General features: G+C 39.0%; 1 protein-coding gene across 1 annotated transcript in view; it reads right to left on the bottom strand.

Moving 5' to 3' along the window:
* LOC107555511 (sodium/glucose cotransporter 1-like) overlaps positions 1–13507 on the bottom strand; it is a 77551-nt gene that overhangs the window by 56388 nt on the left and 7656 nt on the right. The window contains exons 3-8 of the mRNA XM_016238333.1: positions 8162–8266; positions 7594–7653; positions 7350–7454; positions 3337–3473; positions 1465–1612; positions 135–326 (exon numbers count right to left, since the gene is read on the bottom strand). Of these exons, the coding sequence (XP_016093819.1) occupies positions 135–326; positions 1465–1612; positions 3337–3473; positions 7350–7454; positions 7594–7653; positions 8162–8266 (747 nt within the window). The remainder of the gene's footprint in view (positions 1–134; positions 327–1464; positions 1613–3336; positions 3474–7349; positions 7455–7593; positions 7654–8161; positions 8267–13507) is intronic.

Below are 13507 nucleotides of genomic sequence, written 5' to 3'. Positions count from 1 at the left end.
GAGAAGTCTCACGGTTTATTTCCAGAACATGGTGCATGATTTAATACACTAAGCCTTGAATACCGCTCTGGAACGGTATCGGATAGTGTTGCTTTAGTGTGTGTTAAGGGCACTGCGCTTTGGCGTTTTAAGACCTTGCGCACTTGTCGCATGCACGCACTCTCAAGTGGCCAAGACCGCAAGTGTGGGTATTTGGACAAGTGGGAACTCTTAGTCTGCCCTGTCATGGCCAAGGAGCCCATTCCTGAACTCTCAGTTTGTCCTGTCACGGCCAAGGAGGCTGTTTGCGAATTCTCTGACTGCTCTGTTCTGGCTTTGGAGTCCACCTGTGAACCCTTTGACAGTCCAGTTACAGCCAATGAGGCCATTTATGAACTCTCTACCTGTCCTCTTACAGCCAAAAAAGCCGTTTATGAACTCTCTGCCTGTTCTGTTTCCAAAAAAGAGGCCGTTCATGAACCCTCTGACTGTCCTGTCACGGCCAATGAGGCCATCTGTGAACTCTCTGCCTGCCTTGTTACGGCCGCAGAGGCCGTTGTTAATCTCTCTGTTCTCTCTATTAGAGACCTGCACGGGACGGATTTTTCAGTCCCGCTCCCGCAAGATTCTGTCCCGGGCCCGCCCGCTCCCGCAGAAAAATATCTTATCTGGGCCTGCTCCCGCCTGCACATTCATCTTTTGTCCCGCTCCCGCCCGCAAAATCCCACATAAAAGTAATCTATATAGATTTTTTTTCAGCACATCAAAGAAATTTACATTAAATGGTTCTGTAACATCTCCTACGATCCACAACATCCCAGCATAAATGCTCCCAATAAAATATTTGTCATTTAGGCTAAGCATCAACATTCACAAACCACTGTTATTTTTAACAGAAAAGCAAGCATGGGCTGCTGCCTGCATTATTTGGCATGACAGAATGCGAGCAGCGCATGCGAGCAGAATGTTGGCACGCAATTTCAGCACTGCGGTGAGTAGATTCTAACTTAATCACCTCTGGTTGGCCATTGCGTTCCAGAAATCAACAGCTGAGTCTGTGATTGGCTACATTGCGCAGCGCTTTAAACACGTGTTATAAATAGAAACTCTACCTAGCTTGCGCGTGTTAATCATTTTAATGTTATTAGTTGTACAATAAAAATGTATATGTTTTAGACATTTTATGTTTAGATCATTTCTATTTTGCGGGAGTCCCGCAAATCATTTTATTCTCCCGCATCCCGCACACACACGAGCCTCTTCCCGCCCGCACCCGCACTCGCCCATCATGAGTTGTCCCTGTTGCGTTGGGTCCCGCGGTACTCCCACGGGAGTGCAGGTCTCTACTCTCTATTCCAGTCCCACCTGATCCGGCGTGGTGGTTCCCTGCACTATCAGTTCCACTGAAGTGGTCCTCAGCTCTATCAGCTCCATCCTGGTGGTCATCTGCTCCATCGTGGGGATCTTCGGTCCCGTCTGCTCAGCTGTGGTGGTCATCTGCTCCTCCATGGGAATCTTCGATCCCGTCTGCTCTGCCCTGGTGATCTTCTGGTGATCTTCAGCTCCGCCCTGGCTCCCTGCTCTGCCAGCCCTGTCCGGGCACCCTGCGCCACCTTGGTACCCTTCTTGCCAGCTGGAGTTCCCATAAGCTCCTCTAGAGGACACTCTATCCCGCACTCTATATCTCTAAAGTACTTGATTATGATTTTAACTGTAGTGTGATATTTGATATTACATTTAAAGTTAATATATTTATAAAGTTAATATATTATATTATATATTTCAAGTGTATTAAGTTGCAGCTTCATCATTACTAATTACAAATAAATTTAAATACATGACATTGCAATTGACATCCAATTAAATGTATAAAAAACAGTTCACATTTAAGCTTTTTTGCACTATATTATATTACTACAGTATATTATTTACATAAAGATTTTTTTAAATGTATATACACTTCTGTATCACAAGGGTGAACTAAACTTGCCTTGTCATAAAATGTCAAATTATCTGATATTTTAAGAGACTTTGACCTTCACCCACTGTAATGAGAGTCTGCAGGGGTCCTCTATGATATCATTTCCTGTTGTGTTTTTTACTGCACATTTTTACACGCTGCTTTCACATGCTTTGGATTGGCTGACAAATGTTTTTCATATATTAAGCAGTAATTTATTTTTATATATATACAGAGTTTTCTCATGAATAAAAATGAAATATATTATTAAATTACTTTTCTTTCTAATAATTTATTTATTTTTCTCTACTACAGTATCAGGACAGTTGTATCACCATGACATTTTTTGACTATATATGCTCTGCCCTGGTGATCTTCTGGTGATCTTCAGCTCCGCCCTGGCTCCCTGCTCTGCCAGCCCTGTCCGGGCACCCTGCGCCACCTTGGTACCCTTCTTGCCAGCTGGAGTTCCCATAAGCTCCTCTAGAGGACACTCTATCCCGCACTCTATATCTCTAAAGTACTTGATTATGATTTTAACTGTAGTGTGATATTTGATATTACATTTAAAGTTAATATATTTATAAAGTTAATATATTATATTATATATTTCAAGTGTATTAAGTTGCAGCTTCATCATTACTAATTACAAATAAATTTAAATACATGACATTGCAATTGACATCCAATTAAATGTATAAAAAACAGTTCACATTTAAGCTTTTTTGCACTATATTATATTACTACAGTATATTATTTACATAAAGATTTTTTTAAATGTATATACACTTCTGTATCACAAGGGTGAACTAAACTTGCCTTGTCATAAAATGTCAAATTATCTGATATTTTAAGAGACTTTGACCTTCACCCACTGTAATGAGAGTCTGCAGGGGTCCTCTATGATATCATTTCCTGTTGTGTTTTTTTACTGCACATTTTTACACGCTGCTTTCACATGCTTTGGATTGGCTGACAAATGTTTTTCATATATTAAGCAGTAATTTATTTTTATATATATACAGAGTTTTCTCATGAATAAAAATGAAATATATTATTAAATTACTTTTCTTTCTAATAATTTATTTATTTTTCTCTACTACAGTATCAGGACAGTTGTATCACCATGACATTTTTTGACTATATACTCTATAAATTTTAATTCAGAAATTGTGAAGCAGCATTGCATTAATAATCTTTGGGCCTCTAAAAACCTTAGCAACTGCAGTTTATCAGTCACAGAAGCATACAAACACTCTCAGCCACAGCTGAGCCATTTACTGCTGATAAGATGATTTCTGATTTCTTACCGTTTATTGTTGGTTATCTATCTATCTATATGTCTGTCTGTATATATGTATAAAGGGAGAGTGAAATACTGATGTAGAAAATGTAACTATAAAGTATGCAGTATTTCAGTCAACAGACCTGTTACTGTGTAAAGAGCCGTAATAAGCAGCAAAATAACAACAGCCAGGTAAATGTTTAGTCCCAGAGCCTGGTTGATGAAAATGGCTCCAGCATACATGTCCGCCTAAGAGGTGAAAAAAGGAAGAACAAAAAATGAAGGTGAACTGTCCATTTCAAAACAAGGTCCTTATTTTTTAAATCTAAACCCACTTTAGTCTGACTGCATATGGCCACATGGACATCACAGTCTTTTCAAAAGACTGTCAGACTACAACCAGTGTTTAGTGAAGATCTGATTTAAAGAGGGCTGTACAGACAGCAGCATATTGTGACTGGCAAGTTCAAGCTGACTTTGGAATTAATCACAGCTAGTAGACAGATATGGACAAAGATGCTAATTTAAGGGGAAAAATATATATATTGTTAATGATATAAAAGCATAAAGGAATGCATTTATCTTTTAAGCCTTAAGTAGTTTATTTAAAATGTGTGTTCTTGACGTGTCATAATTAAAAAAACTAGTACAAATATTCCACATAGTCTCTCATAATTGATTAAAAAGCTGCTTTCATAATGATTATAATGAATGTTTTGTCTTAAAAAAATCGAATTTTCTGATATTTTAAGAGACTTGTAACATAATGGAAATACATACTTGCAACGATAAATGGTGGCCACCTTCGCTTCCTGAAGTGTGGTAAAAACTGTATACTTCCCTGCACCAATATATATTATATATATATTATTATATATATATATATAATAATTAATTTATAATTATTATGAATGTAGCTTATATATATATATATAATTTTTATTTTAAAGCTGCATTTAATTATCAAAGTGCTGGTTAAAATTCTTTTCAATTGAGTGTAGCATGTGTGATATGTAGCTTATATATATATATATAATTTTTATTATAAATTAATTATCAAAGTGCTGGTTAAAATTCTTTTCAATTGAGTGTAGCATGTGTGATGAGCGTCCCGAAGCTGCATCAGCGTCGCCCTGGAAACGAGCGAGGAGCACCTGGCCGTCCTCATAACAGGTTGATCGGTCACAGCTGCAGCTCATCAGGCAGCGGCCACATAAGCCACGCAAGCCCTGCCATCTGGGAGACTTCTCCATGAGACTAAGCACTAACTCGCCCTCTCATTTCTCCCACAGACAGCAGTATGGGACCGACCAGCCCCACAGGAGCACTGCACGGACACTCTGCACTGGGAAGATGAAAGAGAGCACTCACGGCACCGGAGCACCTACCTGGAGCATTCTCCCTACCACCCACCTCACTAATAAATCCACACTCCGGGGCATTTCTTAAGATATCCTTGTCGTGTGATTCTTCACCCCGTTACACATGTTACACCGCTGATTGTGTCAAAGTATCCCAACAGTATTGCATGTCAACTACCTCTCAAAGTACAATGATATTTCTATTTGGAGATTCTGGACTCACAGAGATTTTGGTGAAAACGTAAAGAAACAGGGAGAGCACGGACAGGTAGATCCGGATCCGCTGCCCACCAAAGCGTTTCTTCAGAAACTCTGGCATGGTCACGACCTGCAGATAAAGAGAATAAAGGGTCATAAAAATGATACCGCAGAGATAAAGTGGTCGACACATTCATGTTGTGTAAGTCAGCAGTGCTCCCCGGGCACCCTGAGAGAACTGAGCCACAGCCACACGGGTTCCATGCAGTGTTTCCAATGTGACATTAGTGCTGGGTATAGTATATCCTGCCCCAGAAGACTGCTTAATATCTTCAAGTTGAGATAGGCTTATGTCTGGCTCTGACAGTGTAACTTGATCTTCGGAATTGATGGGTTTCTCAGGAGACAGTTCCACTTCCATGGCCTCATATTCTATCTCCAGAACAGCACCCGGGTCCAACATCATCTCTGCTCCTTCAACATCTTCAGTGGGCATGTGGCTTTCCTCTACTACATCTTCACTGTCTGCTGGCTCACTGCTGCAGCTGGGCATGGGTGATGGCTCAGGTGGGTAGTCCTGTGCTTGGTCTGAAATCACTTGATTGTCACTGATAATTAACACAAGTGGATTCTTGGTACAGGTCTTCAGATGTTCACAGAAATCAGACCACTTAAAGAACTCCGCACAACACTTTTCACACACATGGATCTCTTCACTCCCACTGCGGCTCTCATTTCCACTGTCTGAATCATCCAGTCCTTCACCTGAGACTGAGAAGAACAGGAAAGTGAGGGGGAAGGGGGGACACATTAATATATTATTATTATTATTATTTGCACAATCAAATCTGTTTTACCCTTTCCCGTGATTGTGTTCATCTTAACCACCAATTTTGATCATTCCACTTTTCTCTGTATAGTCAGATAGCATCTGTCTTTGTGCAATCTACTTATTTTAGGACTATCAATTGTAGATATTGCCATGTATAAGAGATTCAATGCAATTCAATTTCCACTGTTTTCATATAAACCAGGGGCACTTTATCTGTACAAATCAGGTCTCACTCGGATTTACCACTAACATGAAATTTTAGATTTCATTAGTACTGTCAGATGTGTGAGCTATGCTTTTGCAAAATCTTTTCACACAGTGTGTTTATATAATAAATGTATGTTAAAGTTATTGCATGTTCTGTACAGTTGACATGTGTCATACCAATCCATATACCATATCTGAACTGTTTAAATCACACATTTGTTCTGAGATTTTAATCTGTACAAATAAATTCAGATATTTTGTGCACTTGTATGCATCACATGCTTCATGGCAATTAGTTGGTAATATGCTTGACTAGGAGTTTGGGATGGGTGTGAATTTTTGTTAATTGTTACACGCGCACACACACACACAAAAACTCTGAATGAATAACTTATTAAGCAGTGTTAAACATGTCTAAGTCTTCGTTTGATTGGACCTTGGTGGATATGAAATTCAATTATTCTGTATTTTCTACTATAAAATGAATACACATTTTGAAAAAATAAAAAAGCAAGAAGAGGAGGATTTAATTCCTCTTTTCAGTAGTGACTGGAATGAAATTATTATTATTATTTTAATCTATCTATAGATGACCATAGATAGATAACCATGACACGTTATCTTAAAAATTATCTTTTTCTCTATAATCATTTAGTCATTATTATGCTTCCCTTTATTTGAATTATGCATCCCTGTATCAGCAGCTAAGTGCCGGAGGCTTGGAATATCAACGCACGCTTTACGCACACATCCAATGTCCAGTCTTCATGTCGATTTCTGTCTAAAATTGCTTTATTGAACATAATGGAAATACATACTTGCAACGATAAATGGTGGCCACCTTCGCTTCCTGAAGTGTGGTAAAAACTGTATACTTCCCTGCACCAATATATATTATATATATATTATTATATATATATATATAATAATTAATTTATAATTATTATGAATGTAGCTTATATATATATATATAATTTTTATTTTAAAGCTGCATTTAATTATCAAAGTGCTGGTTAAAATTCTTTTCAATTGAGTGTAGCATGTGTGATGAGCGTCCCGAAGCTGCATCAGCGTCGCCCTGGAAACGAGCGAGGAGCACCTGGCCGTCCTCATAACAGGTTGATCGGTCACAGCTGCAGCTCATCAGGCAGCGGCCACATAAGCCACGCAAGCCCTGCCATCTGGGAGACTTCTCCATGAGACTAAGCACTAACTCGCCCTCTCATTTCTCCCACAGACAGCAGCGTGACCGACCAGCCCCACAGGAGCACTGCACGGACACTCTGCACTGGGAAGATGAAAGAGAGCACTCACGGCACCGGAGCACCTACCTGGAGCATTCTCCCTACCACCCACCTCACTAATAAATCCACACTCCGGGGCATTTCTTAAGATATCCTTGTCGTGTGATTCTTCACCCCGTTACACATGTTACACCGCTGATTGTGTCAAAGTATCCCAACAGTATTGCATGTCAACTACCTCTCAAAGTACAATGATATTTCTATTTGGAGATTCTGGACTCACAGAGATTTTGGTGAAAACGTAAAGAAACAGGGAGAGCACGGACAGGTAGATCCGGATCCGCTGCCCACCAAAGCGTTTCTTCAGAAACTCTGGCATGGTCACGACCTGCAGATAAAGAGAATAAAGGGTCATAAAAATGATACCGCAGAGATAAAGTGGTCGACACATTCATGTTGTGTAAGTCAGCAATATTTGAAAGGTTTGTTCTGCAATGCCGGTTGGAGAGGAAGAAATGTAAGCATACCCCAGCCTTTATGTAGATGGGCACGAAAAGCCATCCCAGAACAATCACAAGAACAAGAGCCTGAGGAAAATATTAAAAAGAGACCATCGGTTTGATATTTTCTACACATGTTCTCATCAGTGTTGTTACTGTTATTGTTGACTAAATTTAAAGCTACAAAAAAAAACTTGTTGAAACTGGAATCAAATACAATTTAAGATGAAAAATGTGAACTTAAGAAACAGAAAATTTGAAATGTTGCCTTTGGCACCTAACTGAAATAAAATAAGTTGTTGAAGTGCATAATGACTAAAACTAAAAATAAATAAAGCTAAACTGAAATATTAAAAAAAACAAGAAACTATGAAAAATAAAATACAAAATATTAATAAATACTATAATACATAAATAATACTAAACTAACACTGATTGCACTGATTAATTCGTTTTTTAAATAATACTTTACTTTAAAATCACAATACTTACAGAATATTATTTTTCTTTTTTAATGATCTACAGGCATAAAATGTTGCCACATGCCAAAATTATTAAACATCATAAATGTCTTTTTTATACTTTTTTGACATACATTCCACTCAAACCCCCCGATAGCAATACCAGCAGCCGCTCCAGTTCCTGCTATTCCCACAAAATGCACACTTCCGATGTTACTTGCAAATAGAGAGGCTCCAATCTGGGGGGGGGGAAACAACTTTTTATGAAAGCAATCATATTAATATATGCTTCATGTTATATTCACTAATATACACACATTTGATATTCATAGGAAGGTTAACTCCTGTATTGTATTGTCCTTGTGTGAGTGTACGGTCTTCAGTGTTCTTGAGCCGTGTGCTCTCTTGTCTGCGGGCCTTGTTTTATGTTTGGAGTGTGGTGTTTGGATTCCAGCACTCATGTCTGGTTCGGTTTCGGTCTAGTGTCGGTGTTCAAACACTCATGCTCCATGTCTGGTTTCTCGTGTGTGTGCACGTATTGTGTGTTCATTCATTCACCATGCGCTCTTGTCTCGTGTGTTTTGTGAGTGCTTGTTTTCACTGGCCAGGTGCTCGTGTCATTTTGTTCTGTTTATCACACAGTTTATGTTTACATTGGCCACGTGCTTTCATGTTATGTTCTGTCTTGTGTTGTGTTGTGTAGCACACGGCTCGGGTTTTCCTCGGACGTGTGCTTTCATGTTGTCATGTTTTGTGTGAACACGCTGCTAATAAGTTTTCTCGTTAGCTGCAAGTTCATGTCTTGTTTTGTGTGAGCACATGGCTTTGTTTTGTTTGTTTCTATGTGCCATGTGCTCTCCTGTCTATTAACCCCGCCCTTCTCATTGCCTGATTATTGGTTCATTTGCCCCACCTCTCCTTCCTTGTTACCTGCCTTGTTTGCTCCATATTTATTCTCCTTGTGTTTGCAGTCCTGCGTTAGTTTGTTTGCTGCGTCTGAAGGCCTAGGCAGCTGACTTGCTGCTTTGCTGCCCTATCAGGCAATGACTTTGCACACAGTGTTTTTGCTCAAAGGCACCTCATGAAACTGATTTTGGACAGGCTTCGGAGGCAGCGTAATAGTTTAATGATCTACAACAAAATAGAACGAGTTTCCCTTGCGAAAATTAACCATGGTTTTACTACAGTAAAAGTGTAGCAACCATGTTTTTTTGGCGTATTGATTACCATTTATATCACTACAGTTTTACAACAAATACCATGGTTAAACTATGGTTAGTGTAGCAAAACCATGGTTAATTTGTGGTTACCATGGTTTTATGATTACCATGATTAATGATACATTTTTGTAAGGGTTGGTGATAACTAAACGAATATCTAATTACTATAATACTGGTTTCTCACTAGAACTAACATCAAAAGTGCAAAAAGTCAGTCAGAAATATACACTTACACAAAAACTGACCACCAAACGTAACTTTCAGATGCCATCTTTATTTTTTAGCTCAACCGGAATGGAACGCACAGGATTGTGATATATAAAAGGCAGCGAAGGATACATCTATGCTGCTTTCAAAAATCGAGGAAGCCTATCTCATGAGACAGGAATTGAAGCTAACTTTGGATTCAGACGTGCCTTGATGCCTTCCTACCTTGGAATGCGTCCTCCGAAGGCAGCATTTTGGAGCTTTCAGACACAGTCATCAACTAATGTCTAATGGTTGAGGGAAATTTTGCGACATGTAGGACTCATTTACGTCATTATTACTAGCAAATGTGTGTCACATTACTATTTAATAAAAGATATGTAATAATGTGCATTGTCTAAAAATATAGATGTTTTCTTTTTTGGTTTTCAGGTTTTACCTGAAATTAGACTTGATGACTATTATGTGACCTGCCTTATGTTGAAATAATGCACTTTTAGTGAATAAAGGACGTGGGTTATTTAAATTATTGTATTTTGTATGTTTAATGAAAATAAAATGTTTGTTCTTTTGCTTCCAAGTTTCAGTAAATAGACTTGAAATGTAATGACTTGTAACTGCTGTGTATGATATAATGCTTTTTAATGAATAAAGGTAAAAAAAATGAATAAATAAAAAGGTATTCTTTCTATGGCTTCAATTTCAACAAATTAAATTTTTTACTGACTAGTATCGATGTTATGTATGCCCAATCATGCTGGGTTTTTTAAATGAACAGAATAAAACCTAATCTTAAATTGTAGTGAAAGCTCTATAGTAGCCTACTTAACAGAGATTTAATTTAGACCTTTATTTACATCGATCAACGCACATCAGAACTGGTAAACGAAAGGTCAGACGTGATTGATGCGCAAGAACCAATCAGATTTTGTAACACGTTTTACGCAAGCAATGCAAATAAATTACATTTTTAGCCTGAGTTTCGACGAAAGCCAATGAGGTTTGTTTCAACATATCACGCGGTAGATTGAGCTTGTATAAATAACAAATATAGCCGCAAGCAGCGATTTACCAGGGTTCAAGTGCTTTAAGGCCTTTATGGCTTCTATGTTGTTAGGGTCTAGGCCAAAGTGAACTGTATGGCTGACACCAGAACATCATGATGGAGAATTCAATCACACCAATGAAAGGGTTAAACTATATTACTTAATAGATACAGTATTAATACACACTAAGCATGCTCACACACAAATATCTGATTGTAAGTCTGCTGTTTATGACACCATTTTTCAGGTTTAATCATAATGTGGCATAATTGTAAAAACTGATATGTCTTTATAAATGCATTGGTAAACTTTTACTAAATGTGAGTTTAAATGTTATAACAGTGATTTTATAATGTCTAAATATAAATCCAAAAGTAAAACCTGAGAAAATAACTATATTAGGGAGTAGAATGAGCCAATGAGTCATCCTTTTCTGCCATCTAGTGATTATAATTGCATTTTCATGGAATTTACTTGAGGAATATAAAGGCCCTCTACTCACCCTTCATTGTGTTTGCAGATACTGCCGCTGTCGTTTCTAGCACAAAGTGTCGCTGGACTTCTTGCCCGACCTTCCTTGGGTCGCTCGCATATAGTCAAGTTTGTCTTCTGTGAACGATTGCGAGTTTGACATTCCTCTCAAATGCACACTAGATCGTTGGCATTGCTCTGGCGTTGCGGTGAATGTTTGTGGTCATTTGGTAGTGTTGCATACATACAGGTGTTTTCTCGGCGGAGGATGTGAAACATTGGCGGAGCTTTTAGTTCATGTCCGCTGTCATTTTCGAGTGCTTTCCGAGCTGTCGCGTCGGCGCTGCTCGCGTCTCAATCAACAAAATATTTCGCTGTAAGCTCACGTGAACCTGCACGAACCTGGGCCAGCTGTCGGAAACAAGGCTGCTGGTCTCCTTCGGCATTTCGTCTTCATCACTTCATTAGCCTTCACCATTATAAGTATTATTTTGTTTTATGCTGTTATTTTCACAGGCATGTCTGTGCTCGTGCAGGTCGCTGCGCGGTCATTTGGTCCCGAGTTTCGCAGACTCGGTTTGGGGGGCATTTGTTTGTGGTTGATGGGACGCACGAGTGGAATTTGCGCAGTGCATCTATTGGTCATTTGGAGTCCGGTATCATCCCATACGCTTGTCGCGTGATTGTTTGTGTATCTAGCAGACTAGCCTGCATAATTAACCTAATTTGAGCCTAGGTTGCATTATACCTTAGTGCAATTTTGAAAGAAAAAACATTTTAATAAATAACCCTGTTTACCATCTTCTGTAATATAGATTACAGTACAGAGTCCAGAGTTCACGATTCATAGTCACATAGTGCTGCACGATTCATCTTTGCAAGCGTGATATTTTAACCAAGCGGCAACCTCCCGCTCTCTCTCGTGAAGCCAACACGGAAGTGACTTAAACTGTAATTCATCAACTGGCCGCTAGAGGCTGGCTGCAAAAGGGAGTCAATCCCATAGACACCCCATGTTAAAATGCCCAACTTTACAGCAGGAAAAAAAAAAAAAAAACGTTTACAGCCTGGTTCAAAAAATGATTTTGCTCTATATAGCTAATTTTGCCCTTGATGAAAACTGTGAGGGGGGTGATTTTTTTTTTATAACTCATCCGTTTAAATTATATTAAGCCTTAAAGTTCTGCATAATTAAGGGCGTGGCCACTTGAGTGACAGGTGGATTGCCGCTGCTGTCACCACCGTCGAGCTAGGTGGGCGTGGCTTCAGCAACCTGCTCCCGCCTCTTTGCCCATTTTCGATTATCTGGGAGTGACGCGCGGTGACGCACTGCCAAGATGGCGACGGACGCCTCAGCCCAATTTAGGCTTCAAAAACGCTCTTCGGGCATCTACGGGTGACGTCACGGACACTACGTCCATGTTTTTAGACAGTCTATGATCTTAACCTGCATTTAAAAGAAACAAGACCATAAAATATTTTCAATACATTTACTTATATGAGGAGTATTACAAACCCGTTTCCAACCAAAGTTATAATATTTACCGAGATGTCGCTCTAACTAATTCAATACATTCAATGTTTGGAACAACTCTTCATAATGAGGCATCTTGAGGCTCATTAGTATAGGCTTACAATCTTTACATTGCTCGCATTATACCTTCTGTAAAATACGCTGTGTCTAGCACACTGTAAGGTATTTGTTGTCTTAATCATATGCTTTGTCTTTGTTTCTTCAGTCATTGTTTAATTCGTGTCTATCTACAACAATTCCTGAATGCCTCGTACCGGAATAGGGTAAGTATTACAACTTAAGTCTCTCCTGTTGCGTAGACCATCTCTGCAAAGAGGTCCTTGCTGTCTATTTCTGCATAAGCATCCTCTGAATAAGAGCAAGAATGTAAACGGACATGTTTTCTTGCTATGCTCAAACACAAAAGTTTCCAAATGCAAAATATATTGACTAAATTAGAATTTCATCAGTTTCGTCTAATCTGTTATTATTTTACTATTCTCAGGACATATTATATTTAAGGTAATTAGCTCTAGATTAGCTATGTGGCATTAGTCTGCTCCAATAAATAACTAGCTGGCGCTCTTTTTCTATGTGGTGAGCATTTAAGGATTCTATCTCGGAACTCGTACTGGTCAAGGCCTTTCTATAGTCTGTGTTTTACATACTTCCTGTTTATAGACATGACTTCCTCTCTGGATTTCCTCCTCAACTTGTCAATGTTTGGACTTAGAGGTATAATTACTACAGTTCTGTAAAAAATTAGTAGTGCCCCGTGACTTTAACGTCCTGGTCAGTGTATGCTCATCCATTCATTCAAAATCTTTTGTTTAAGAGCTTTCCTTATGCTTTTACAGAGTTCAATAGCTATTGAAGTTTAATCGGCTAGTAAGGCATCGCTGTTAAATGTGAAAGTGACGTGACGTGTGGCCAAGTGTGGTGACCCATGCTCGGAGTTGGTGCTCTGCATTTGTCCCATCCGAGGTGCACATGCACAGTGGTGGGCATGCGCCCGGAGCAGCG

This window comes from Sinocyclocheilus grahami, unplaced genomic scaffold (genome assembly GCF_001515645.1).
Source record: "Sinocyclocheilus grahami isolate Dianchi unplaced genomic scaffold, SAMN03320097.WGS_v1.1 scaffold536.1, whole genome shotgun sequence".
In the NCBI taxonomy this organism is placed as follows: domain Eukaryota; kingdom Metazoa; phylum Chordata; class Actinopteri; order Cypriniformes; family Cyprinidae; genus Sinocyclocheilus; species Sinocyclocheilus grahami.
This window is presented reverse-complemented; position numbering and strand designations above follow the sequence as displayed.